A 26,675-nucleotide genomic window follows, 5' to 3' on the forward strand; every position below is an offset into this window, starting at 1 on the left:
AGCTTATTTAATTGTAAAAACACAGTATATGATACATATAAAATATGTTTTAATTGACTGTTGATGTTATTGATAAGGCTTCCAGTCAACAGTAGGCCATTAAGTTTTTGGGCAGTCAGAAGTTATATGTGGATTTTTGACTGTGTGGGGTGTCAGTGTCTCTAACCCCTACATTGTTCAAGGGCCAACTGTATTTTTTCTTTTAAGCTAAAAATAAGGTAAACTATGTCACTATTCTATTACTTTAGCGTGTTGACTTAATATTTTGGATGAGGTATTTCATTTAATGGCCATATACCATTCCATTAGATGGATATGCCATGATTTTTTCAAATTATTCAGATATTTATTGAGTTCTTAACTGTGTGCCAAACTTTGTGCCAGGTGCCGAGATTAGAGATGTGGTCACGACAATGTCCCTGTTGTCATGGAGTTTATAGTACGCTGTTTGGGGACGTAGCTTCTACATGAAGTGTATTTTGGGTGAGGGGAGAGACATTTGAGCAGAGACCTACAGGACATGATATGGAAGGCCATGTGAAGATCTGGGGAAGGAACATTCTAGGGAATAGCGTGTGCCAAGGCCCTGAGATGGGAGTGTGTTTAATGTGTTCAAGGAATGATGAGGAGTCACTGTGGCTGGAAGAAAATAAGGAAAGGAGTAATGTGGTTGCAGATGAGTCCAAGAGCCAGATTATAAATGGCTTTGTAGACAAATGAAGGGGTGTTTCAAGTGTGATTCCAGGCCACTAGGGTCCTCTTGAGTCTCACATTTAGTGTTTTCCCTGATTTTGTATCATAACTGGTGTTACCTTGACACAATCACTGTTTTGCTCTGTCCTGTAATTTTTTAATACAATTGATTTCTAGGAGTTTAACTGTTTGCAAGATATACACACCTACATTTTTGATAGATAGTGCTAAATTATCTTCCAAACGATTTGTATTTTGTGCACTCAGCAGTTGTATATGAGAATGACATTTTTCTTCCAACAGTCGATATTATTTAGTCCTTTAGTCTTTGGAAGTTGGACATGTAAAAATTGGTATCTGTTATGTAATTTGTATTTCTTTATGTATTGGTGACCTTGAACATCATTTTATATTTTTATTGAAGATTTGAATTTTTTCTGAGTGGACTTGTTTAAAGTAAGAGAAAATTTACTAGTTCAAACACAAAAATGGAATTTATTAGAAGGATAACTGTTTTATTTTTTGGAATCCAGAGGAGGTAAAAGAACTAAGCCTGGCCAGGGAGAGAGACTCAGCAGCAGAGACTGGGAACCTTCTTTTGGGGAATTAGCGCCCCAGATTCCTGGTTCTTTGGTTCGTAGCTCAAAATTCCAAACTCCAGGATTTATACCATGCTCTGTCAGCTTTGGTTAGAGTTTCAGGGTTATGTAGTTGAGATGTGGGTACTGGGGTCCCTCCTGTACTGTCAGTATTTCCTGAGAAAGAGCATTGTTGGGAGCAGCCATACTGTGTTTCTCTTTGTCCTTTTTAAAATTTTTTTCTGTTGGCTTGTTCCTTTTTAATTGATTTGTAAGAACCCTTTGCATATGGAGATAAGAACTCTTTGTCATTTGTGTTTGAATATTTTTCTTTTAACTTTTCTGCCTTTTTTTTTTTTTCTTTCAACTTTTATGCAGTGTTTTGCCACATGGATTTTTCATGGTTATATCTAACCAGGGGGTCTGATTTTTTTTATTGTGGGTTCTAGGTTTTTTTGTCAGGCTTAGGAAAGCTATTTCCTTTCCAAGATGACAAGTGTACTCACTTCTAGTCTTTTTGTTATTTGTCTCTTATGGTTACATTTTCTATACATCAGGCCTTTATTTTGAAATAAGTCATGAGGTAAGAAATGCAGGCATGATTTTTTATAGATGGCCAGTCACTTGGTAAGGTCCATTTGTCCTTTTCCCTACTGATTTGAGGTGCCATATTTCCTGTGTGAAATTGTCATCAAAGTTTGACTGGATTTATTTTGGACTGCATCCTTTTGACAGTTACAAATTTTTGTGATTTGACTTAAAAAGAAAATGTTTCCCTCCTACCTATTTCTCTACCTAGTGGTTTTAACAGCAGGGAATGTTGTTACCTTTTACTGTTGAAGAAGTATTTGAGAAGACATAAAGAATCTTTCTAGAATGGGATCTTTTCTCATATTAAGGGTACCTTTTGAGGATTTATAAAAGCCGGGATTTAAGGTAACAAAACAACCAGTGGAAACCTATTCTTGGTGCTGTAGAATTATTTAGTTCTACATGTTACCTTACACACTGGGTGTATTTGGTTTTCTTATTTTTCACTGTAAGTACAAAACGTGTTTTCTGTAAAGAAAAACTGAAAAAAAATCAAGAGAGGCAAGAAGAAGGAGATAAAAATTATCTATAATCTCACTGGGTAAAAATAATCATATCTTAGCAACCATATCAGGAAACTATTTTTCCACTTAAGTATTAACTGAAACCAAACTGTAATACTATTTTCCAGATGTTTTTTTTTTTTTTTTTTAATTTTTTTTTTCAACATTTATTTATTTTTGGGACAGAGAGAGACAGAGCATGAACGGGGGAGGGGCAGAGAGAGAGGGAGACACAGAATCGGAAACAGGCTCCAGGCTTTGAGCCATCAGCCCAGAGCCTGACGCGGGGCTCGAACTCACGGACCGCGAGATCGTGACCTGGCTGAAGTCGGACGCTTAACCGACTGCGCCACCCAGGCGCCCCATCCAGATGTTTTTTTTGCTACCCAGTAGGTCACGAACATTCTTTATGCCACTAAATATTCTACAACATTGATTTAGATGACACTTTATGTCATTTTAGATTTTGAATTAGAAGAGTCACAAATACTCTTTTTTTTTTTAAGTTTTTTATTGTTTTTTTTTTTTAATGTGTATTTATTTTTGAGACAGAGAGAGGGGGAGGGAGGAAGGGAGGGACAGACAGAGAGACAGAGCATGACTTGGGGGGCTAGGTCAGAGAGAGAGAGGGAGACACAGAACCCAAAGCAGGCTCCAGGCTCTGAGCTGTCAGCACAGAGCCTGACATGGGGCTTGAACTCATGAACTGTGAGATCTGACCTGAGCCAAAGTCGGACCCTCAGCTGACAGAGCCACCCAGGTACCCTAGCCTTTTTTTTTTTTTTAAGTTTATTTATTTTAAGAGAGAAAGAGTGCACATGTGCACATGTTCGTGTGGGGGAGGGGCCGAGACAGGGAGAAAGAATCTCCAGCTGGCTCTCTGCTACTGAGCCCCACATGGGGGGTTGAACTCACCAACCATGAGATCATGACCTGAGCCAAAATCCAGAGTCAGTCACTTAAATGACTGAGCCACCCAGGTGCCCCAGAGTCACAAATATTCTTAAATATCATTTTTTATTAATTTGGTATTTAATTTTCAGGCTTGGTATGTAACTTCTTATTTTTCATTAAAGTAAAACGTTCATTGTAAGTTTTAAAAATAATGGTTTGAGGGGCGCCTGGGTGGCTTAGTCATTTGAGCATCTGACTTCGGCTCAGGTCATGATCTCATAGTTTGTGAGTTCGTGCCCCGTGTCGGGCTCTGTGCTGACAGCTCGGAGCCTGGAGCCTGCTTTGGATTCTGTGTCTCCCTCTCTCCGCCCCTTCCCTGCTCATGTTCTGTCTGTCTCTGTCTCTCAAAGATGAATAAACGTTTAAAAAATAAATAAATAAATAAAATAAAAAATAAAAAAATCTTCCAAGATTTCTTTCACATTTTAAGTTTAGACTTTACAGAAATTTACATTTTTATGGTATAGTAATTTTATTTCAGTCAATTGTTGCAAGGTTGTGTTAATAAATGAGAGTTTTTTTTGTTTTGTTTGTTTTTTGGCAGTTAATGTTTAAAGGATGAAAATCTGCTTGTTAACATTTGAGCGTGTATTTCAATAGACATAATTAAGGACTGCATCACTTTTAAATTAATCTGCATTGAGTATAGTAAAGATTATTTGCTTCCTTCTTTCTCCTTTGCAGGAACTTTAATGGAATTGGGTATCTCCCCGATTGTAACATCTGGTTTGATTATGCAGCTGCTGGCTGGAGCCAAAATCATTGAAGTTGGAGACACACCCAAAGACAGAGCTCTGTTCAATGGAGCCCAGAAACGTGAGCTATTAATGCAATTAGAGTCTTTACCAAATTTGACAATTTTGTGGTAAAGATATTTTTCTAGTCTTTTTTTGTCTTTGGTTGTAAGCATGTACTCCTTTCCCCCCAATTTTCATCAGTATTTGGTATGATCATTACCATTGGGCAAGCCATTGTGTATGTCATGACGGGCATGTATGGGGACCCTGCTGAAATGGGTGCTGGCATCTGTCTCCTTATCATTATTCAGGTAAGAAAGCCAATTTTTCATTTGCAGATAACAAAGCAGTTTGATTTCTTTTTTCATTTCTAGCAGTTCTTAAATGACTGAACATTAATTTTCTTACTTTTGTATTATCTAATTATAAGATTTTGATTATTGAAGGGACCCATGTAAATTGTATTGATGTAAAAGCTAAAATTTATTATGATAGCCTCATAGCTGCATTGGATAAAGAATTACGGATCAACTGTATTTCACTGTTTCTTAGATGCACATTTTTTACTTTCTGATGTCTCTGAAGCCAGGATGTTTTCTCAGAGCTGATGGTACCTCATGGTTGCTGTCAGGCAGGCAACAGTGGTGATGGTAATCATCGCCTGCGTGTGTGCGTCCTCTGATTGGGGCTGTTCACATGGTCGTTACATCAGTTGCGTGCATCGTTGATGTAACATGTTTTTGAGTTTAGTTGCTGTTTAAAATGTCTTCAAAAGCCTATGATTTATTATGGAACAGTCACTATGGGCACAAAGGCACAGAGCAAGCTAGATGATAAAATCTGTGGTTAGGTGTAAAGTAACTTTTCTTATAAGTAGAAAATAAAAATTTTGATAAGCTATTGTGTCATAGTTTAATTGACAGTATTTTTTTCTCTTAGTGGTACACAGAATAATGGCATTACAAATAACATCTCAGCAGTAATAAAATACATGAGCCCACATATATATATTCCCTGGATTTTTAAAATAAACCCTTTGGTACTGAATTTTTATTTTTATTATTTTTTATTTTTTGGAATTGAATTTTTAAAGGCCAACATAATTTTCCTTCTAAATATCTTAAAGTGTGTCAAATTTAGAAGATATTTCTTTAATGTGCAGTCCTGAAAAATCATTTAGATAAGCTACTCACGAATGGATTGTACTTTTCTAGAATAATTGCGGGATTTTGAAAAGAAGTTTGAGAAGCTAAAAATAACATTTGGAGTCTTGATTATTTTGGAAATGCCTCTTCTTGCTCTGTCTGTGGAATTAGTATTCATTAGGAACATTTTTTTTTAAGGGACACCATTTGCCTTCCTCTGTTTTCTTTATTTTTTCTTTTTAGTTTATTTATTTTGAGAGCGAGAGATTGAGAGAACCAGTGGGGGAAGGGCAGAGAGAGAGAGGAGGACAGAAGATCCGAAGTAGGCTCTGTGCTGACAACAGAGAGCCTGATGCGGGGATCAAACTCATAAACTGTGAAATCATGACCTGAGCTGAAGTTGGATGCTTAACCAACTGAACCACTCAGGCACACCTAGGAACATTTTTTAATGGCCAAAGGATCAAGGTTAGAAGTAAATAAAACTAAAATACCAACTTATTAATATATACATTGAGAAAGAGGATCATTTCAGACTGGCATGGTTGACCATTATTTTTTAATGAGAAACGTTACATAGAAGCAAATCAAAATAAGATCGTTTAGTAAGTCTGATTGAGAACAAGGAGAATTAGATTGTTCAAGTATATTTATTGGCATCGTTAACAACAGGGAGGGGTCTTCTCACTAGATGGAAATATCTTGTTTTTTGACCAGGGGAGGAAATTTTAATGGACTATCAGTGTCTTTGGTAGGTTTCTGAGCCCTAGTGAGCTCTCATTTGGTATAAGGTAGAATTTTTTAGAATGATGTTATCATTATTTCTCCGTTTTAAAAACACTTGATTGGAAAATTTATAACCTTTGAGAATTAGAGGCAGCAGAGTTAAAATGGCTTGGGAGAGAAGATCCTCTCAAAAGTGATTTTGTTGTCAGTGCTCAGGATCTCTTCACATGCTTTTGGCATTGTTGAGAATACTGATACATCACTCGTTGCCATCTTCCGTTTCTTTATGGCCTTTGCTTTATGCAATCCATAGTTGAGAATAACCCTGATTTTTACATGACAGTCAGAATTGGTACCTAACTCTTAGAACATTATGCTCCAGTAAAAATTTTTCTAGTATTTTAGTAAAGCTATTTTTAGATTCTTTTTTTTTTTTTTAATTTTTTAAACGTTTATTATTGAGAGACAGAGAGACACAGAGCATGAGCAGGGAAGGGGTAGAGAGAGGGGGAGACACAGACTCTGAAGCAGGCTCCAGGCTCTGAGCTGTCAGTACAGAGCCCGACGCGGGGCTCAAACTCACAAATTGCGAGATCATGACCTGAGCCAAAGTCGGTTGCCTAACCAACTGAACCACCCAGGTGCCCCTATTTTTAGATTCTTAAAAAAAAATTTTTTTTTAATTTTTTTTTTAACGTTTATTTTTGAGACAGAGAGAGACAGAGCATGAACAGGGGAGGGGCAGAGAGAGAGGTAGACACAGAATCGGAAGCAGGCTCCAGGCTCTGAGCCATCAGCCCAGAGTCCGACGTGGGGCTCGAACTCACGGACCGCGAGATCGTGACCTGAGCTGAAGTCAACGCTTAACCGACTGAGCCACCCAGGCGCCCCTTAAAAAATTTTTAAAAAATGTTTCTGTTTATTTTTGAGAGCAGAGCACAAGTTGGGGAGGGGCAGAAAGAGAGTGAGACACAGAATCTGAAGCAGGCTCCAGGTTCTGAGCTGTCAGCACAGAGCCTGATGTAGGGCTCGAACCCAGGAACTGCGAGATCATGACCTGAGCTGAAGTGGGATGCTTAACTGACTGAGCCACCCAAGCACCCTAGGATACTTTCGGATTCTTAACCTCATCTGACCAGTTCTAGATTGAAGTAACTTCTGTGGAGTCATTATGAATTTGAATTTGACATAAAACGGAGTTAAGCTATTTTAGTTTTTTTTCCAGTATCAGAAGTCAAGGAATAGTAATATTCCAGGAGTGAATACATGAATATATACTTTTTTTAACATAAATTCTGAGATTGAGTCTTCCGGTGTTAATGTAGAGAGAAATTTGTCTTATTTGATCATAGATGGTAGTGCGTCTTTTAAGGCATTGCTAGCATTGCAAATGTGTGGATATGCTGAGGAGATATGATTGGAGCAGTGTGGTTCACCTAGAAGCAGATTTTGAAAACCGTTTGCATGCAGTTGTGTAAGGTGTTTCTCACCTTAATTATTCTTATTTCATTCACGGTCATGTCTTTTAACTAGTGAGTTTTGAAATCTAAGTAGTGGCTCTCGGTTAAAATAAAAGAATAGAAACCGTCAGTGTGCATGGCACATACGAAAGGGAAGTGTTTCATCACACTAAATGTGTGTGCCTGTGTGCGTGCATGTGCACATGCATGAGCAGAGTTGAAATGTAGAGTTATTTTTAAAGTCTACTTTATTTGTAAGGTCTACTGTAGAGACACATGTGGTGCATTCTGCGAGAGCATGCACATAGCGCTCACTTTCTGTCACTGTTCTAGTCAGTGAGGTGCTGTAACTTCCTGGTTTCTCATCACCCTCAGAGGCATACTTCTACTTTTTACGATCTTTATCTTACTCCTTTGATTATAGAAACTGTCTCTCATTTAGGATTCTCTAGAATTCCTTTCTCCAGTTAGAAAAATAAGAGTTTGATTTTCACAGGATACGTGTGGAATCACTCTGTAGTCTGATGGTCATTGGTCTGAACAGTGGGTTTGGAGAATTAAAGGTGTTTCAGAGTGACAGTGACTCTGGACAGGTCATTTAATCAGAAGCCCATGCTGAGACTTTTTGGTGGGCTGATACATTGTGGACAGCTCTTATTCCCTGCATTGGGTTGGGTTTCTGATTGCGAGTATTTATTTACTTATTACATAATTGTGGTCAAACTAAAAGCTCAGTAGTAAGTCCTAACTTCTCTTTTATCTTGTCAAAGTGGTAAACTTGGTTTTCAAACAGTAAAGGATTCATGAGCTCTCTTAGAAGTTTGAAGAATTGTACCCTTTTTCCGGTCCTTTGAAAGGCAAACTAAAAGACTGTAAATAGACAATGTAGGCTGTGTCCAAGGACTGAAATGACAGTTAAGGAAAAAAAAACCCTGCAGAAGGTAAGCATGCTTAAAATGGTGTATGTGTATGGTAGTTGTTTGCTCTCTCTCCTAACCGGGGATGTTGGGTAAACTGAGTAAATACTCGGGTGGGAGGCTTCAGAGCTGGGAAGAGTGGAAGTGGCATTTCCTCACTTATGTAGGATGGTGTTTTTAAAATGGGGACAGGTGTGAGGTTGGGGGCATAGAAGCATTTTTTTCTTCCCCTCTTGATCAGGTTACTGAAGTTCAGGGAAGGCGTCATGACTGCGGAGGTCACTTGCAAGGCTTTGGATTATTTTTAATTGATGCATGCTTTTACAGAAATGTCTTCTCCAAGAGGAACGTTAAGAATTTTCAGTTTCACATAAACTAAAGTTAGTATGCTTTTATTTTTAAAAAATGAGGAGCTTAAGAACCTGGCAAATCCTTGTCTTCACATTTACATTCAGTCTTTGCCATTGTATGTATAGAATGCATTTTTTACACAGTTATAATCTGTGCATATTGTGCTCTTTTTGACTTACTCTATATGTATTAGAGTTGATCCTTGAACAGTACAGGGGCTGGGGTGCTGACAATAAAGTAAGTTAGAGAAAAAATGTTACTGAGAAAATTGTAAGGAAGAGAATGCATTTATAGTGCTGCAGTGTATTTATAAAACAACAACAACAACAACAAAAACCTGTGTATACATGGTCCTGTGTAGTTCAAACCCACGTTGTTCAAGGGTCAACTGTATGTATAACATAATCTATAAAGTATCACATACAGTAGCTTTAAAAAGGTGTCAACGTGTAGTGCACGTACTTCTCCTTTAATGGCAGTATACAGTTGCACCTCATTACTATACCTTATTTCATTTGGTCTTTCACTTGGAATGTTTTCAGTTTCTTGCTGTCCTAAATTCAACAACTTGAACATTTTTGTTCCAGTGTGCTTTTCAATAGGCCTTATGGAAACATTGTAAGAGAAACTATTCAGATGGTTTATAAATATGCTTTAAAGGTTGAAATGTCTGCTTTATAATGTAACGATATTTCCACCCCTCTGATTGGCAGAACTGACTTCTGTCTGAACTAAAGAGGGGTTAAAAAGATGCAGAGTAGTAACAGTGATACTGCAACAGTTAGGTTTTAAATTTACAAATGCCCGTACTTTGAAAGTAGTCAATGGTGTTCATCTTCCCCTTTCTTGAGTTGATTCTTGCTTCAGCTTACTTGCATTTCTTTCCCCACAGTTGTTTGTTGCTGGTTTGATTGTGCTGCTGTTAGATGAGCTGCTACAGAAGGGTTACGGCTTGGGGTCTGGTATTTCCCTCTTTATTGCCACCAACATCTGTGAAACCATTGTCTGGAAGGCCTTTAGTCCCACTACTATTAACACTGGCAGAGGTACATTGCACAGTGTCTGCGACTGCACGAGTTTTGCTGGATGTGTGCTGGAAAGTAACCTGTCTCGGAGCAGGACATGCCTGTAGACATCCTGGTTTGCCCTCCCAGGGGACCACTGATGCTGATTGCTCAAGAGTTAAGCAGCAGAGATTTGTGGAGTATGAAATACTACTTCACAAAGAACAATAACTAAATTTTAGCCTCTGCTCATTGAAAATTTCAGTGATTGCAAACAGCTTTTCAAAAATGTTTTTTGCTTAAGTCATTGCTGCAGAAGTCATTGATTTGACCAATTTCCGCATCCCAGGGGGACAGAAAGGTAGTGGATTAAGATTTTTCAAATGAAAAAACTATTACATATTGTATGAGGGAGCACTAATACTTTTGCTGCTATCCTACTTGGCTTTGTAATAGCAACTAAATTTTGAAGTAATTTGTTCTGTCTTTCCTTTTCCCCATTTCCATTTCTCTCAGATGCCATCCACGGTTCATAGTGGTTAACATCTAAACTGATCCCAGCCTTAGGAAAATGGCAATGATGGTTTGTTAATATTCTTGGTAAAACAAATTTAAAAGCAAGCACGATAGAGTAACACATACCTTTTGATTCTGACATCTTTACTCTGCTTTGCTGCTGCTTCCCCCTAGCCCCACCTAAAAATAGTCCCCTTCCCTTCCCTAAAGTAAAGGAGAGGCAAATCATTATGACCTAAATATTTGCGTAGGCTTATTCTACTTTGGCTGTTTTCATGAGGAACAGTCTTTTGAGAAAACTTGAGATTTGTGCTAAAAAAGATACATTTGCCTCAACGATGTTGCTATTTTTAGAAGCCCCACACATGGCTGTGTTAAAGAGTAAACATTGGTGAATTATTTTGACTCCTATTTTCTGCCATGTACTGGAGTTTCAAGGTTATTTGTTTGCTTCTGGGACAACTTTGGGTGACGAGTCTACAGTCCATTTCTATCTTCATTTATCAGGTACGGAGTTTGAGGGTGCAGTCATAGCTCTCTTTCATTTACTGGCCACCAGGACAGACAAAGTCCGAGCTCTAAGGGAGGCTTTCTACCGGCAGAACTTACCCAACCTCATGAACCTCATTGCTACAGTTTTTGTATTTGCCGTTGTCATATATTTTCAGGTAAGTCTGCTTTCTTCACTGAAATACGTGGGATGTGGACTTTTATTTAGCTTTTAAAGAAAAGCATGCCATTTGAAATGTTAGTATCTAACAAGTCAGTGTTGCAGAATCTAGTCAAGCACATGATTCTGTTCTTAGACTCCAAGGTGCAAAATGTTTGTGGTTACCGCCTAGAACAGGATTTCCGTTTCTGTGTGCCCTGTGGAAGGAAAACATTAGCACGGCCTTTTCATACTCCCCACTGCGGTGGTCCCGTCTGCCGTCTGTATGTTCTTTATTTGATGTGTACAGTTACTCTTCCTTCCTCTTCCTTTCATTTTTTAGGGATTTCGTGTTGACTTGCCCATCAAGTCGGCCCGGTATCGAGGACAGTACAGTAGCTATCCCATCAAGCTCTTCTACACCTCGAACATTCCCATTATTCTCCAGTCGGCCTTAGTGTCAAACCTGTATGTTATTTCCCAGATGCTGTCTGTTCGATTTAGTGGCAACTTTTTGGTAAATTTACTAGGACAGTGGGCTGTGAGTATTTTCTTATTTATTCTAAGCATTTAAATTTATTGTAATTTGCATTTCATGGTTGTATTTTTAGTCGAAAGAGATGAGCCAAAATTGAAACAGTTGCTGTAGCATTTTCACATTCACTGACCTGTAGCAGAATTTGTCATTTATTTGGAAGGAGTGATGAGTGTTGCAAAACTAAGATTGGCCAGGTTCTTTGTGTTAATTTACTGTCTAGGAAGTATTTTCACATCTCCCTGGAGGGACCTCAAGGTTAAAATCACAGCTGCTCTCATGAAAGCGGTTTTCTGTTTTGTTAACTTACTCTGCTGTTATCTAGAATGTTTTTTAAGGAAGCTATTTGCTGACTGTATGTGGGGTACTGAGATCTCCTGTTTCACCCTCATTTTTCACAGCCTGAGTGGCAATAAACTAGTTGTGATGAACTGGGCTGGAGATAGGCACGTGATTATTGGCCTGAGGAGAGAACAGAGTTACTAGAAATAGAATCCAGCACTCTCTGACTTCCCATTTTAGATCCTGTCAGCATAGCTTTTTCTAAAGAGGCCCAGCCATGTCGTTGTTACTGGAGTGCGAGTTCTTGTCGGATTGAATTTTGAGTGATTTAAATTCTGTCATATGACCACGGAGTACTTTTCCCCCTTACAACTATAGAATTGAAGGAGACTCTGAGCCTTTATTCTTTTACAGAACATGTAACTGTGGAATTAGTATTTCACCAACTACCTTATTTCTGAAATGTGCTCATTCTACGCATTTATCTTAATATGCTAGCTTTTCCATTGTAAGTTATAGTGACATATCTTTCTGCTTCTAATGGTCATTTTTTTTTTTAAATTTTTTTTTTAACGTTTATTTATTTTTTAGACAGAGAGAGACAGAGCATGAACGGGGGAGGGTCAGAGAGAGAGAGGGAGACACAGAATCCGAAACAGGCTCCAGGCTCCGAGCTGTCAGCACAGAGCCTGACGCGGGGCTTGAACTCACGAACTGCGAGATCATGACCTGAGCCGAAGCTGGACGCTTAACCGACTGAGCCACCCAGGCGCCCCTCATTTTTTTTTAAATTTAAAGTTTAACAGGGCAAGACAGCAACTCTTGAGTGTTAGTTGAAGGAAATAGGATTCTCTTTATCTATAGTACTCTTTTTCCATTCATGTAACAGAAATGTGATTACCTGTGATGAGGGAAGATGTGGTCCCTCCCCTTGCAAGCTAATAGTCCAGCAATAATTATGACTATAGTAATTTTATAGCAATAAATGCATTGAGTGGTTGTATATAGACTGTGTTGTGGTCTAACGAAGATTCTTTTTAATGAGATAATTACTGGGAAATTGAATTTGTCTATAAACAGTGCTTTTGATTGGGGATTAGTGATTCTAGGGGCACAGTAAAGAAATCATTTTGAAACGTATATTCAGGAAGCAGACATTTTAATCATTGTGGCCAGAAATTGCTTTCTACCCCATATACCCCAGAACATACGCTGTACCTAGTTCTGTTACTATAAAAATTCTTAAATGTTTGGATAAATACCCTCACAAATATTTACTAAAAGACTATTTCTTAAAATATGCAAAACATATAAAGTTTAGGCAGCGAGTTGTTTGTTGTCTGTCAGTATTTCAGTTAATTGTATTCTTCATGGAATGCTATGAAGTGAAAGAATATGTTGCATGGTCTTGTATACTGCAGAAAGTTTCAGATTCTAAATGTAATCAGAGGTTGCCTGTAAATGGAACCATTTTAGGAAGAGGAGGATTTTTTTTGTAGATGTATTATAATATTGGTTTTTAGAAGATCACTCTTCTGTTAATAATATATTCACAGTGTCTTTTATGTAAAAGATGCTCACTATATAATTTTGAAGGAGTGAAAATATCAGACACAGAAGTAAGTCTTCAAGTTACATGGGATCATTAGCTGTAGGTGCTTTGAGCTTACAACATTGTCATAATTGTTGAGGAGTTTGAAAAGTCATAAAAATGTATCTTGACCAGTTGGGTTGACTATTTGCCCTTATTGTTCTTGTCCTGTAGGATGTCAGTGGGGGAGGACCTGCTCGTTCTTACCCAGTGGGAGGCCTTTGTTACTATCTTTCTCCTCCCGAGTCCATGGGCGCCATATTTGAGGATCCTGTCCATGTGGTTGTTTACATCATCTTCATGTTGGGATCATGTGCATTCTTTTCTAAGACGTGGATAGAGGTGTCTGGTTCCTCAGCCAAAGATGTAGGTATTTGTTTTATATGAAAATAAACATTTTTACTTTTTAGCTGTCAAAAAATGGTAATTGGAACTCTCTTAATTACTTTTGTAATTTAAACTTTAAGTCATATGTTCGTAATGAGGTAATGTCACCTGTCGGGGATTAAAAACCGGTTTCTGAAAGTGGAAAAATTTTTAGAGTTTTACAATGGTTTGTGACCCTCCAAAGCTTAACCTTACCCAACAAATTCTTATTCCTTAGTATTTAATTTCTGTTCAGGGAGGTGATAACGTAAAAAAGATTGAGAAACCATGATTTAGTATGTGGGTACTAGGTGGTTCCACAGCAGTGAGCCTCAGGTGTAATGGTAAGGCCGCACCTGCTTCAGGGTTCTTGTATTTATTGATGTGTGGAAAGCACTTCCCACAGAACCTTGGAGGTAGTAAACAGTGAAATATTTAGAGTTTGATTAAAAAAAATTTTTTTAATGTTTATTTTTTGTTTTTTTTTTTAATTTTTTAATGTGAAATTTATTGTCAAATTGGTTTCCATACAACACCCAGTACTTATCCCAAAAGGTGCCCTCCTCAATACCCATTACCCACCCTCCCCTCCCTCCTACCCCCTCCCCCCCCCGCTCCCACTCCCCCCTCCCCCCCACCCCCCATCAACCCTCAGTTTGTTCTCAGTTTTTAAGAGTCTCTTATGCTTTGGCTCTCTCCCTCTCTAACCTCTTTTTTTTTTTTTTTTCTTCCCCTCCCCCATGGACTTCTGTTAAGTTTCTCAGGATCCACATAAGAGTGAAAACATATGGTATCTGTCTTTCTCTGTATGACTTACTTCACTTAGCATAACACTCTCCAGTTCCATCCACGTTGCTACAATGGGCAGATTTCATTCTTTCTCAATGCCACGTAGTATTCCATTGTGTATATAAACCACAATTTCTTTATCCATTCGTCAGTTGATGGACATTTAGGCTCTTTCCATAATTTGGCTATTGTTGAGAGTGCTGCTATAAACATTGGGGTACGAATGCCCCTATGCATCAGCACTCTTGTATCCCTTGGGTAAATTCCTAGCAGTGCTACTGCTGGGTCATTGGGTAGGTCTATTTTTAATTTTTTGAGGAACCTTCATGCTGTTTTCCAGAGCGGCAGCACCAGTTTGCATTCCCACCAACAGTGCAAGAGGATTCCCTTTTCTCCACATCCTCACCAGCATCTATAGTCTCCTGATTTGTTCATTTTGGCCACTCTGACTGGCGTGAGGTGATACCTGAGTGTGGTTTTGATTTGTATTTCCCTGATGAGGAGTGACGTTGAGCATCTTTTCATGTGCCTGTTGGCCATCTGGATGTCTTCTTTAGAGAAGTGTCTATTCATGTTTTCTGCCTATTTATTCACTGGATTATTTGTTTTTCAGGTGTGGAGTTTGGTCAGCTCTTTATAGATTTTGGATAGTAGCCCTTTGTCCGATATGTCATTTGCAAATATCTTTTCCCATTCCGTTGGTTGCCTTTTAGTTTTGTTGATTGTTTCCTTTGCTGTGCAGAAGTGTTTTATCTTAATGAGGTCCCAGTAGTTCATTTTTGCTTTTAATTCCCTTGCCCTTGGGGATGTGTTAAGTAAGAAATTGCTGCGGATGAGGTCAGAGAGGTCTTTTCCTGCTTTCTCCTTTAGGGTTTTGATGGTTTCCTGTCTCACATTCAGGTCCTTTATCCATTTTGAGTTTGTTTTTGTGAATGGTGTAAGAAAGTGGTCTAGTTTCATCCTTCTGCATGTTGCTGTCCAGTTCTCCCAGCACCATTTGTTAAAGAGACTTTTTTCCATTGGATATTCTTTCCTGCTTTGTCAAAGGTTAGTTGGCCATACGTTTGTGGGTCTAGTTCTGGGGTTTCTATTCTATTCCATTGGTCTATGTGTCTGTTTTTGTGCCAATACCATGCTGTCTTGATGATGACAGCTTTGTAGTAGAGGCTAAAGTCTGGGATTGTGATGCCTCCCGCTTTGGTCTTCTTCAAAATTACTTTGGCTATTTGGGGCCTTTTGTGGTTCCGTATGAATTTTAGGATTGCTTGTTGTAGCTTTGAGAGGAATGCTGGTGCAGTTTTGATTGGGATTGCGTTGAATGTGTAGATAGCTTTGGGTAGTGTTGACATTTTAACAATGTTTATTCTTCCAATCCATGAGCACAGAATGTTTTTCCATTTCTTTATATCGTCTTCAATTTCCTTCATAAGCTTTCTATAGTTTTCAGCATACAGATCTTTTACATCTTTGGTTAGGTTTATTCCTAGGTATTTTATGCTTCTTGGTGCAATTGTGAATGGGATCAGTTTCTTTATTTGTCTTTCTGTTGCTTCATTATTAGTGTATAAGAATGCAACTGATTTCTGTGCATTGGTTTTGTATCCTGCGACTTTGCTGAATTCATGTATCAGTTCTAGAAGACTTTTGGTGGAGTCTTTTGGATTTTCCACGTAGAGTATCATGTCATCTGCAAAAAGTGAAAGATTAACTTCATCTTTGCCAATTTTGATGCCTTTGATTTCCTTTTGTTGTCTGATTGCTGATGCTAGAACTTCCAACACTGTTAAACAACAGCAGTGAGAGTGGACATCCCTGTCATGTTCCTGATCTCAGGGGGAAAGCTCTAAGTTTTTCCCCATTGAGGATGATGTTAGCTGTCGGCTTTTCATAAATGCCTTTTTTTTTTTTAATTTTTTTTTAACATTTATTTTTGAGACAGAGGGAGACGGAGCATGAACGGGGGAGGGTCAGAGAGAGGGAGACACAGAATCTGAGACAGGCTCCAGGCTCTGAGCTGTCAGCACAGAGCCCGACGCGGGGCTCGAACTCACAGACCGCGAGATCATGACCTGAGCCGAAGTTGGCCGCTTAACCGACTGAGCCACCCAGGTGCCCCGATAAATGGCTTTCACAATGTTTAAGTATGTTCCTTCTATCCCGACTTTCTCGAGGGTTTTTATTAAGAAAGGATGCTGAATTTTATTAACGGATGCTTTTTCTGCATCAGTTGACAGGATCATATGGTTCTTTTCTTTTATTAATGTGATGTATCACATTGATTGATTTGCGAATGTTGAACCAGCCTTGCAGCCTAGGAATGAATCCCACTTGATCATGGTGAATAATTCTTTTCGTATGCTGTTGAATTCAATTTGCTAGTATCTTACTGAGAATTTTTGCATCCATATTCATCAGGGATATTGGCCTGTAGTTCTCTTTTTACTGGGTCTCTGTCTGGTTTAGGAATCAAAGTCATGCTGGCTTCATAGAATGAGTCTGGAAGTTTTCCTTCCCTTTCTATTTTTTAGAATAGCTTGAGAAGGATAGGTATTATTTCTGCTTTAAATGTTTGGTAGAATTCCTCTGGGAAGCCATCTGGTCCTGGAATCTTAATTGTTGGGAGATTTTTGATAACTGAATCAATATCTTTGTTGGTTATGGGTCTGTTCAAGCTTTCTGTTTCTTCCTGTTTGAGTTTTGGGAGTGTGTGGGTATTTAGGAATTTGTCCATTTCTTCCAGGTTGTCCAGTTTGTTGGCATATAATTTTTCATAGTATTCCCTGATAATTACTTGTATTTCTGAGTGATTGGTTGTAATAATTCCATTTTCATTCATGATTTTATCTATTTGAGTCATCTCCTTTTTCTTTTTGAGAAGCCTGGCTAGAGGTTTATCAATTTTATTTTTTGAAAAAAAAAACAACTCTTGGTTTCATTGATCTGCTCTACAGTTTTTTTAGATTTTATATTGTTTATTTCTGCCCTGATCTTTATTATTTCTCCTGCTGGGTTTGGGGTGTCTTTGCTGTTCTTCTCTATTTCCTTTAGGTGTGCTGTTAGATTTTGTATGTGGGATTTTTCTTGTTTCTTGAGATAGGCCTGGATTGCAATGTATTTTCCTCTCAGGACTGCCTTCGCTGCATCCCAAAGCGTTTGGATTGTTGTATTTTCATTTTCATTTGTTTCCACATATTTCTTAATTTCTTCTCTAATTGCCTGGTTGATCCATTCATTCTTTAGTAGGGTGTTTAACCTCCATGCTTTTGGAGGTTTTCCAGACTTTTTCCTGTGGTTGATTTCAAGCTTCATAACATTGTGGTCTGAAAGTGTGCATGGTATGATCTCAATTCTTGTATACTTATGAAGGGCTGTTTTGTGACCCAGTATGTGATCTATCTTGGAGAATGTTCCATGTGCACTCGACAAGAAGTATATTCTGTTGCTTTGGGATGCAGAGTTCTAAATGTATCTGTCAAGTCCATCTGATCCAATGTATCATTTAGGGCCCTTGTTTCTTTATTGACCATGTGTCTAGATGATCTATCCATTGTTGTAAGTGGAGTATTAAAGTCCCCTGCAATTACCACATTCTTATCAATAAGGTTGCTTATGTTTGTAATTGTTTTATATATTTGGGGGCTCCCGTATTCAGTGCATAGACATTTATAATTGTTAGCTCTTCCTGATGGATAGACCCTGTAATTATTATATAATGCCCATCTTCATCTCCTGTTACAGCCTTTAATTTAAAGTCTAGTTTGTCTGATAAGGCTACTCCAGCTTTCTTTTGACTTTCAGTAGCATGATAGATAGTTCTCCACCCCCTCACTTTCAATCTGAAGGTGTCCTTAGGTCTAAAATGAGTCTCTTGTAGACAGCAAATAGATGGGTCTTGTTTTTTTATCCATTCTGATACCATATGTCTTTTGGTTGGAGCATTTAGTCCATTTACATTCAGTGTTATTATAGAAAGATACGAGTTTAGAGTTATTGTGATGTCTGTAGGTTTCATGCTTGTAGTGATGTCTCTGGTACCTTGTCTCACAGGATCCCCCTTAGGATCTCTTGTAGGGCTGGTTTGGTGGTGATGAATTCCTTCAGTTTTTGTTTGTTTGGGAAAACTTTTCTCTCTCCTTTTATTCTGAATGACAGACTTGCTGGATAAAGGATTCTCAGCTGCATATTTTTTCTGTTGATCACATTGAAGATTTCCTGCCATTCCTTTCTGGCCTGCCAAGTTTCAGTAGATAGGTCTGCTATTACCCTTATGTATCTACCTTTGTATGTTAAGGCCCGTTTATCCCTAGCTGCTTTCAGAATTCTCTCTTTATCCTTATATTTTGCCAGTTTCACTGTGATATGTCATGCAGAAGATTGATTCAAGTCATGTCTGAAGGGAGTTCTCTGTGCCTCTTGGATTGCAATCCCTGTTTCCTTCCCCAGATCAGGGAAGTTCTCAGCTATGATTTATTCAAGTACACCTTCAGCCCCTTTCTCTCTCTCTTCTTCTAGAATTCCTATGATACAGATATTGTTCCATTTGATTGCATCACTTAGTTCTTTAATTCTCCCCTCAGACTCCTGGATTTTTTTTAATCTCTCTTATTCTCAGCTTCCTCTTTTTCCATAATTTTATCTTCTAATTCACCTATTCTCCCCTCTGCCCCTTCGGTCTGTGAGAGGCTGAAGCAGCCTCCATTTTATTTTGCACCTCATTTATAGCATTTTTTAGTTCCTCATGACTATTTTTTAGTCCCTTGATCTCTGTAGCAATAGATTGTCTGCTGTCCTCTATGCTTTTTTCAAGCCCAGCGAGTAATTTTATAACTATTACTCTAAATTCTTGTTCCATTATTTTGCTTAAATCGATTTTGATCAATTCGTTAGCTGTCGCTACTTCCTGGAGTTTCTCTTGAGGAGAATTCTTCTGCTTTGTCATTTTGTCCCTGCGGTAGCTGGGCGGGCCGCAGTCAGACCCAATGTCTGCTCTCAGCCCACCACTGGGGCCACAGTCAGACTGGTGTGTACCTTATCTTCCCCTCTCCTAGGGGCAGGACTCACTGTGGAGTGGTGTGGCCCCTGTCTGGGCTGCTTGCACACTGCCAGGCTTGTGGAGCTGCTTTGATGGGATCTGGCCAAGGGCGTATCAGATGGGGTGGATCTGCAAGGTGCACAGGGGCGGGAGGGGCAAGCTTAGCCAGCTTTGCTGTCGGTGGTCCCCTGCAGGAGAGGCCCTGAAGCACCAGGAGGGAGGCAGGCCCATCGGAGGGATGGATCCACAGAAGCACAATGTTGGGCATTTGCGCAGTGCCGGGAGTTGGTTCCCTTTGGAATTTTGGTGGGGGGGGGGGGGTGCGGGGTGGGAGAGGGCAATGGAGCTGGCCAGCGCATTTGTTCCCCGCCGAGCTGAGCTCTGTCTTCCGGGGCTCAACACCTCTCCCTCCCAGCGTCCTCTCGCCCTCCCGCTTTCCGAGCAGAGCTGTTGACTTACAACATTCCGGGTGTTAAGTCCCGCTGGCTGTGAGAACACACTCCGTCTGGCCCCTCCGCTTTTGCAAGCCAGACTCGGGGGCTCTGCCTTGCCGGGCGGGCTGCCCCTCCACCGCCCCGGCTCCGTCCCACCAGTCCGTGTAGTGTGCACTGCTTCTCTGCCCTTCCTACCCTCTTCCGTGGGCCTCTTGTCTATGCTTGGCTCTGGAGAGTCTATTCAGCTAGTCTTCCAGCGGTTTTCTGGGTTATTTAGGCAGATGTGGGTGGAGTCTAAGTGGTCAGCAGGACATGGTGAGCCCAGCGTCCTCCTATGCTGCCGTGTTCCCAATACGTTCTTTCTAGCATGTGGCCCACTGACTAATGTTTATTTTTGAGAGACCGAGTGTGAGCAGGGGAGGGGCAGAGAGAGAGAGGGAGACACAGAATCTGAAGCAGGCTCCAGGCTCTGAGCTGTCAGCACAGAGCCCGACGTGGGGGTCGAACTCACGAACTGTGAGAGCACGACCTGAGCCAGTCAGATGCTTAACTGACTGAGCCACCCAGGTGCCCCATGTTTAATTTTTTTTTTAATGTTCGTTTTTGAGAGAGAGTGGAGCAGGGGCAGAGAGAGGGAGACAGTCCCAAGCAGGCTCTGTGCTGTCAGTGCAGGGGCTCAAACTCGTGAACTGTGAGATTATGACCAGAGCAAAAATCAAGAACCGGATGCTTAACTGACTGAGCAAACCAGGTGCCCCTAGAGTTTGATTTTAAAAGTTGTTTTTCTCTTGGCAGGTTGCTAAACAGCTTAAAGAACAGCAAATGGTTATGAGGGGCCACAGAGATACCTCTATGGTTCATGAGCTCAATAGGTAAGGTCATGGAATTTAACCCTTGATGTGTGTGTACATGTGTGTGTACGTACATATGTACCTGGCTTTTCAGTCTTTAATTTATGGTCAAATATTGTCCTGTTTAAATATGAAGCATTTTTCTTCGACTTCACACAGAAGAACCAAAATTTAACACAACACTGAATTGTTCTCCACATCAAAATTGACATCTAAATGATTTAAGTAAAATTGTGTTTCCTTCACTCCTCAGCCCAGTGGTAAAATGTTCTTGATTGGAAGTCCTTGTTGTCTGGCTGCACATAAAATCACCTGGGAGCTTTTAAAAGGCACTGATATTCAACCTCTAGGAATTATGATTTATTTGGCCCAAGGTGGATCCCATACATTCGTTTATTTTTTTACTTTTTTTGAGAGAGAGAGCACGCATGGGCACGTGCTCACCAATAGGCTCCACCCTTAGTGCGGAGCCCAACATGGGGCTTGATCCCACGAATGTGAGGTCCTGACCTGAGCTGCAACAGAGTCAGAGGTTTATCCGACTGAGCCACCCAGGTGCCCCTTCTTTTCTTTTTTTGCGTTAGTTTATTTTTTGATAACAGCTTTATTGGGCTGTAATTCACATACTGTGTAATTCACTCATTTGAAGTGTATGGTGTAGTGGTTTTTTTTTTGTTTTTAGTATATTCAGAGTGTGGAATCATTACAGTGTAATTCTAAAAACACATTTGTCCCCAGGGCAGCTGGCTGACTCAGTTGGAGGAGCATGTGACTCTTGATCTCGGGATCATGAGTTCACGCCCCACATTGGCTATAAAGCTTACTTTTTAAACTTAAAAAAAATTTTTTTTTCATCACCAATAAAGAAATTTTGCACCTGTTGGCTCTTCCCATTCACTGCACCCTCCCACGCCCCAGCCCACTTTTTACTTTTGATCTCTACAGATTTGCCTATTCTGGACATTTCATGTAAGTGGAATTGTGATCTTTTGTAATAGTTTTCATTTAGCATAATGTTTTCAGGATTCATCTATTATTTGTGAATAATATTCCATTATATGGGTGTATAGCACCATGTTTTGTTTATCTGTTCATCGGTTGATGGAGATTTTGGTTGCTTCCAGTGTTTTGACTATCATGAATAATGCCGTTCAGAACATACTTGTACATGTTTTGTGTGGACCTATGTTTTCCTTCTTGTAGGAGTGGGATCGTTGGGTCCTAACAATTCTGTGTTTAGTATCGAGGAACTGCCAGAGTGTATCCAGAGCGGCTGGACTGCTCTCCATCCCACCAGCAGTGGGTGAAGCTTCCAGTCGTTGCATGCCTTTGCTAGCACCGGTTCTTGCTTTTTGATTCTAGCCATCTAGTGGGCATGCAGTGGTAGCTCATTGTGGTTTTGATTTGCCTTTTCCTGATGAGTAATGATGTGGAGTGTCTTTTCATGTGTTTAATCAGCCATTTGTGTACTTTCTTTGGAGAAGTGTCTATTCACATCTTTTGGTTATGTTTAACTGGGTTGTCTTTTTGTTACAGAGTTGTAAAATTTTTTAGTTTATTTAGAGAGAGAAAGGGAGAGAGAGCGAGCGCACGCGCGCGCGCACATGCCCTTGAGCTGGGGAGGGATAGAAAGGGGGGGCGGAGAATCCCATGCAGGCTCTGCGTTTGAACTCATGAACTGTGAGATCATGGCCTGAATTGAAATCAAGAGTTGAACTTAACTGACTGAACTACTGAGGCGCCCTGAGTTGTAAGATTTTTTTATGACAATATCCTGGATATGGCTCCTCTTCGGTGTATGATTTATAAATAATTTGCTGCCATTCTGTGGGTTGTCTTTTCACTTTCTTGGTGTCCTTTGCACGAGTTTTTAATTTTGACAACGTTCAGTTTCTCTTGGTTGCATTGTGCTGGTCTTGGTGTTTATCTAAGAAACCATTGCCTAACCCAGGGTCACAAAGATTTATTATTTTCCATTAGGAGTCTCGGCTCTAACATTCAGGTCTGTGTTCCACTTTGAGCTAATTTTTTTTGTGTTTGGTCTGATAGGGGTCCAGATTTCTTTTTGTGCGTGTGGATATCCAGTTGTTCCAGAACTATTTATTGAACAGGCATTTGTATTTTTATGTAATTTTTTTTATTTATCTAGAATGTAGATTGCAGAGAGTAGTATAAGGAACCTCTGGGTATTCAACTGTATCCAGCTTCAGTAGTTAAGCATCTTTCTGCCATTCCTGTTCATCGACCATGTCCCCAGTCTTTTGTTTTTCCTTTCTGGAATATTTTAAATATCATCCAAGTATATGAAACAACTCTCCAGGTGATTCTAATGCGCAGCCAAGGTTGAATTACCGTAAAGAGGGTCCTCCACATCTTGTCCCATAAATTTGTTACTTAGAAAGCATTTTGAAGTTTACTCTTCATCTACAAGAGGGAGCTAAAGATGACCTAAAGTACTAAATGTTTTAATGCGTAGATCTGCTGAGGATCCTAACCTGCCATAAAAATCACGTATTGTTTTCCGCGGCTGTTTACTGGTTTCTGGAAGTCGGGGTCACATCGTTACCTTAATGGCAAAGTTTTCACCAACACGTAACTACTGTGCACAACAGGTCATTCCGTGCTGGAGTTCACGACAGGCTTAACAATGCGTCAGTGTGTTGTTTCTGACTGTTGCACCTTTTCCTGTTTCGCTGCACCGCCTGACCCAGGGTTTTGTCTTCCAGGTACATCCCCACAGCAGCTGCGTTTGGGGGCTTGTGCATCGGAGCCCTGTCGGTGTTGGCCGACTTCCTTGGGGCCATCGGCTCTGGCACTGGGATTCTGCTCGCAGTCACTATCATTTATCAGTATTTTGAAATTTTTGTCAAGGAGCAGGCTGAAGTTGGCGGGATGGGTGCTTTGTTTTTCTAAGTGTTCCAGTATTTCTTGTGTGTGTGAAAGGGAAAATAATCTTGACACGTTGTTTCTGTCAAATGCTGGTTCCCCTTTTCTTCCCTCACACTTTGTTTTCAAGTGCTGACTGTCCCATTTGTGAAATGGGCACTGAGCTAAGCCTGTGTGCAGCGTTAGTACCAGCTGCCTTAAAACTAAAGTTTACATTATTCGTTAAAAAATGTACTCGTAGTGTTGCCCGTGATGCTGGAAACCAATGTGCCCGCCTTGCCATGTTCAGTTGTGACGGTGAGATGGTGACGTGGATCAGTTTTGCACACATTCAAAACACTCGATATTCCCCCCACTTGTTTAAAAATAAATGTAGTTCAAATTGCCACTTTCCAGTATTTTTGAGCTTATTTAATGAGTTCTGGAACATTTATATCTAATCTGTATTTTAGATATAATTAACTTTTTATACTTTTTTAACTCATAGTATCCACGTTCCCACCCTCCCTCTCCGTCCACCGCCCCTTCTTGTCCCCTCTCAAAGCTGCCACTCAGCCGACTGGCAGAATCAGGCTTCGGTTACAGCTGTTCCTAGAAACAACCGCTCGTGAGGACTCTTGCTGATTTTCATTCCTTTCTTCCCAGTGACAGCAGTCAGTGCTGTTTGACTGTATTGGCTATGCCTTCGAATTCCAACCCATCACTTGAGAATATGCTTTCAAGATACAATGCCCCATTTTTTTTTAAAACCCCTAAAGCAAAGATCTAATTCTCAAGCAATGTCTGTAGTTCAGTGGGGGTGAACATTATGAGTAATTCATGCTAGGAATTTGTGTATGTTGTTGTACTTTACAGCAGCAACATGAGTGTAAACAGTAGAAAATAAACCTTTATTTAATAAAACTGTTTCAGTTGTGTTGGAAAAATAAAATCAGATATTAAACGATTTCTGAGATTATTTGTATAGGTTCATCGTAGTCATCTCACCCATCCTGAGATGTCTGTTGTAAGAGGTCAAATGTAATTAGTATTTAATCCTAAAATGGTTGAGGAACACTGACCAACTTAAAGGTGCTCAGTTACATGACTGATACTACAAAGGATAGGAAAACGGTGTCAGATTAACATCCCAGCCTCCATTTGAAATAACATAGCTCTTTATAAATATGTGCTCTGTTGTCCAGAAAGAGATCAAACTTAATTTTTGAAAGATCCTTTTCAGAAGTAAGATTTTCTCGTTTATTTAGTAAGTGCAGGAAGTATACCTTTTTTAGCCTAGCATCACAAAACCAAACAATTACAGGGGCAAGGCAGATAAAATAAAGGCTGGCAGGATAGGAACAAGGGTCATCTCCTAAGGGGCTCAGACCATTGTTAGAATAGAAATGTGGATCCAGTGTTGTTATATAGGATTTTTTTTTTTTTTTCAAGAGAAGGTGGAAACAGGGCTTTTTATAGGAAACCTTCACCTTTTAAATGCTCATAAATTAACCGTGCCAGCCAGTGGAGACCTCCAGGCTGCCAACTCTCAAACTGACTTGACTTCCAAAGCACAGCCCTGGATGTTTAAAGGTTAACATAAATGGCATTAGGGGTAGGTTCTAGGATTTAGCTGTCACTTCTAATGTGCACTCCTAGGAAGAGAAGGCAGCAGAACAGGTGGGGGTTACAAACATCTCTCTTCTACCGACATTTAAGAGTAGGTTTCTCAATTCCTGTGGGGAATGGCTTTGGAAGAGCTGGTCCGTTTGGAGACTGCTCTAATAAGCCTGAGTCTGTAGATTTTCTACACACCATCTGGTTCTTGATTTTGAAGGAGAACAGTAACAAGGGAAATTATACAACTTGGTCTTTGAGAGCTCAGGAAGAGAGTAAGATCTCTGGAGCATCATGATGCCCATAATGATTTTTTAAAAAAAGGTTAGGGGCCCAGGGGAAGGCTACTATTAGAGCAAGTAGTTGGGGCCTAATTTTTGCAATATTTATAGAGAGTAGATTTGATCTAGACAGTTCTCCACTTCCATACCTTCCCCGTTTGTTTAGGAAGTATAATAGAAAGATACGTGTTTTTTTGCTCACAAAAACCTCTCTGGGTAGCACAGCGGACCTGTAGACAAATGAACTACATCATGCCATTTTTGGCATGAATGCCCTGGTTTTATCTGACTGGAGGGGCCTGAGCCCCGGGCTGGAAACCCAACTTTGGGCTGGCCAGGGAGCATCACCGTGAGACTTTGGCTGGGGGCTAACCTGAGCTTCTGGAGACTTGTGGAAGTCACCATAAGAGGGGAACTCAGCCAAAGGACGAGAAAACGGCCCACAACACTGGTAGATGTTTTGAATGACAGGCTTTAGGCATGGAATGAGCTGGAAACAGTCCTCCATTCTCCCCTTTAAGGTAGTTGTATTGGGTTTCTGGTATTTGGTGACCTTGCTGGCTACACTCATGATTTAACACCAAGACCATAATGCCCACCAGCCATGTAAATGGACTTGGTTTCTGAGGTAAGGGTAGGAAAAGAGATTCCAAAATATATGTACTTGCTTGATGGAAGGGCCCTGTATTTTCAGTGGCTTCTTAACCTTGTTACAATGAATGGAATCAGCCACTTTTCATTACCTACGAGCTGGTTTACCCTCGATAGGTAGGCAGGACTGGCCAAATGTAAACATTTGCTTGTCACGAATGTTACTCTCTGTTGATTGTACATTCTCTGCTTTGCAGGGATGTATATTAATTCCATACAGCAATTAGGAGACCAAAAAAGTCCCTACATAGGTCTTTCTTTTTAAAAAAAATCTGTTTATAAAAAATCTTTGTTTCAACAGTAATACGGTAAATAGTTATTTGCATACCTCGTTACAGAAGTTTATATGGGGGCTGAGGGTGGGTGCGGTTGACCTAATTTGGAATTCAGGTCTTTTTTCCTCTAGAAATACCTTTATCTCCTGGACTAGACTGGATTAAAACACACTGGATTAAACATATCTGCATTTATGTTCTTTTTCATTAATATTTGCTGGAGTTTAGCATTTAAATATGAAGGCTACAGCCTCCCTGTAATTACAATTCCATATCACCACA

The 26,675-nt window shown here is 39.9% G+C and overlaps 1 protein-coding gene across 2 annotated transcripts in view; it reads left to right on the forward strand.

The window, feature by feature from the left end:
• The window catches only part of SEC61A2 (SEC61 translocon subunit alpha 2), a 35,020-nt gene extending 10,484 nt beyond the window's left edge, over positions 1-24,536 (forward strand). For both annotated transcript variants that reach the window (XM_023256336.2, XM_023256337.2), the window contains 8 exons: positions 4,004-4,135; positions 4,258-4,367; positions 9,548-9,701; positions 10,683-10,843; positions 11,168-11,365; positions 13,407-13,598; positions 20,649-20,725; positions 23,431-24,536. In XM_023256336.2, the coding sequence (XP_023112104.1) occupies positions 4,004-4,135; positions 4,258-4,367; positions 9,548-9,701; positions 10,683-10,843; positions 11,168-11,365; positions 13,407-13,598; positions 20,649-20,725; positions 23,431-23,617 (1,211 nt within the window). In that variant the 3' untranslated portion in view covers positions 23,618-24,536. The remainder of the gene's footprint in view (positions 1-4,003; positions 4,136-4,257; positions 4,368-9,547; positions 9,702-10,682; positions 10,844-11,167; positions 11,366-13,406; positions 13,599-20,648; positions 20,726-23,430) is intronic.
• Positions 24,537-26,675: the final 2,139 nt, after the last annotated feature.

This window comes from Felis catus, chromosome B4 (genome assembly GCF_018350175.1).
Source record: "Felis catus isolate Fca126 chromosome B4, F.catus_Fca126_mat1.0, whole genome shotgun sequence".
Taxonomy (NCBI): Eukaryota; Metazoa; Chordata; class Mammalia; order Carnivora; family Felidae; genus Felis; species Felis catus.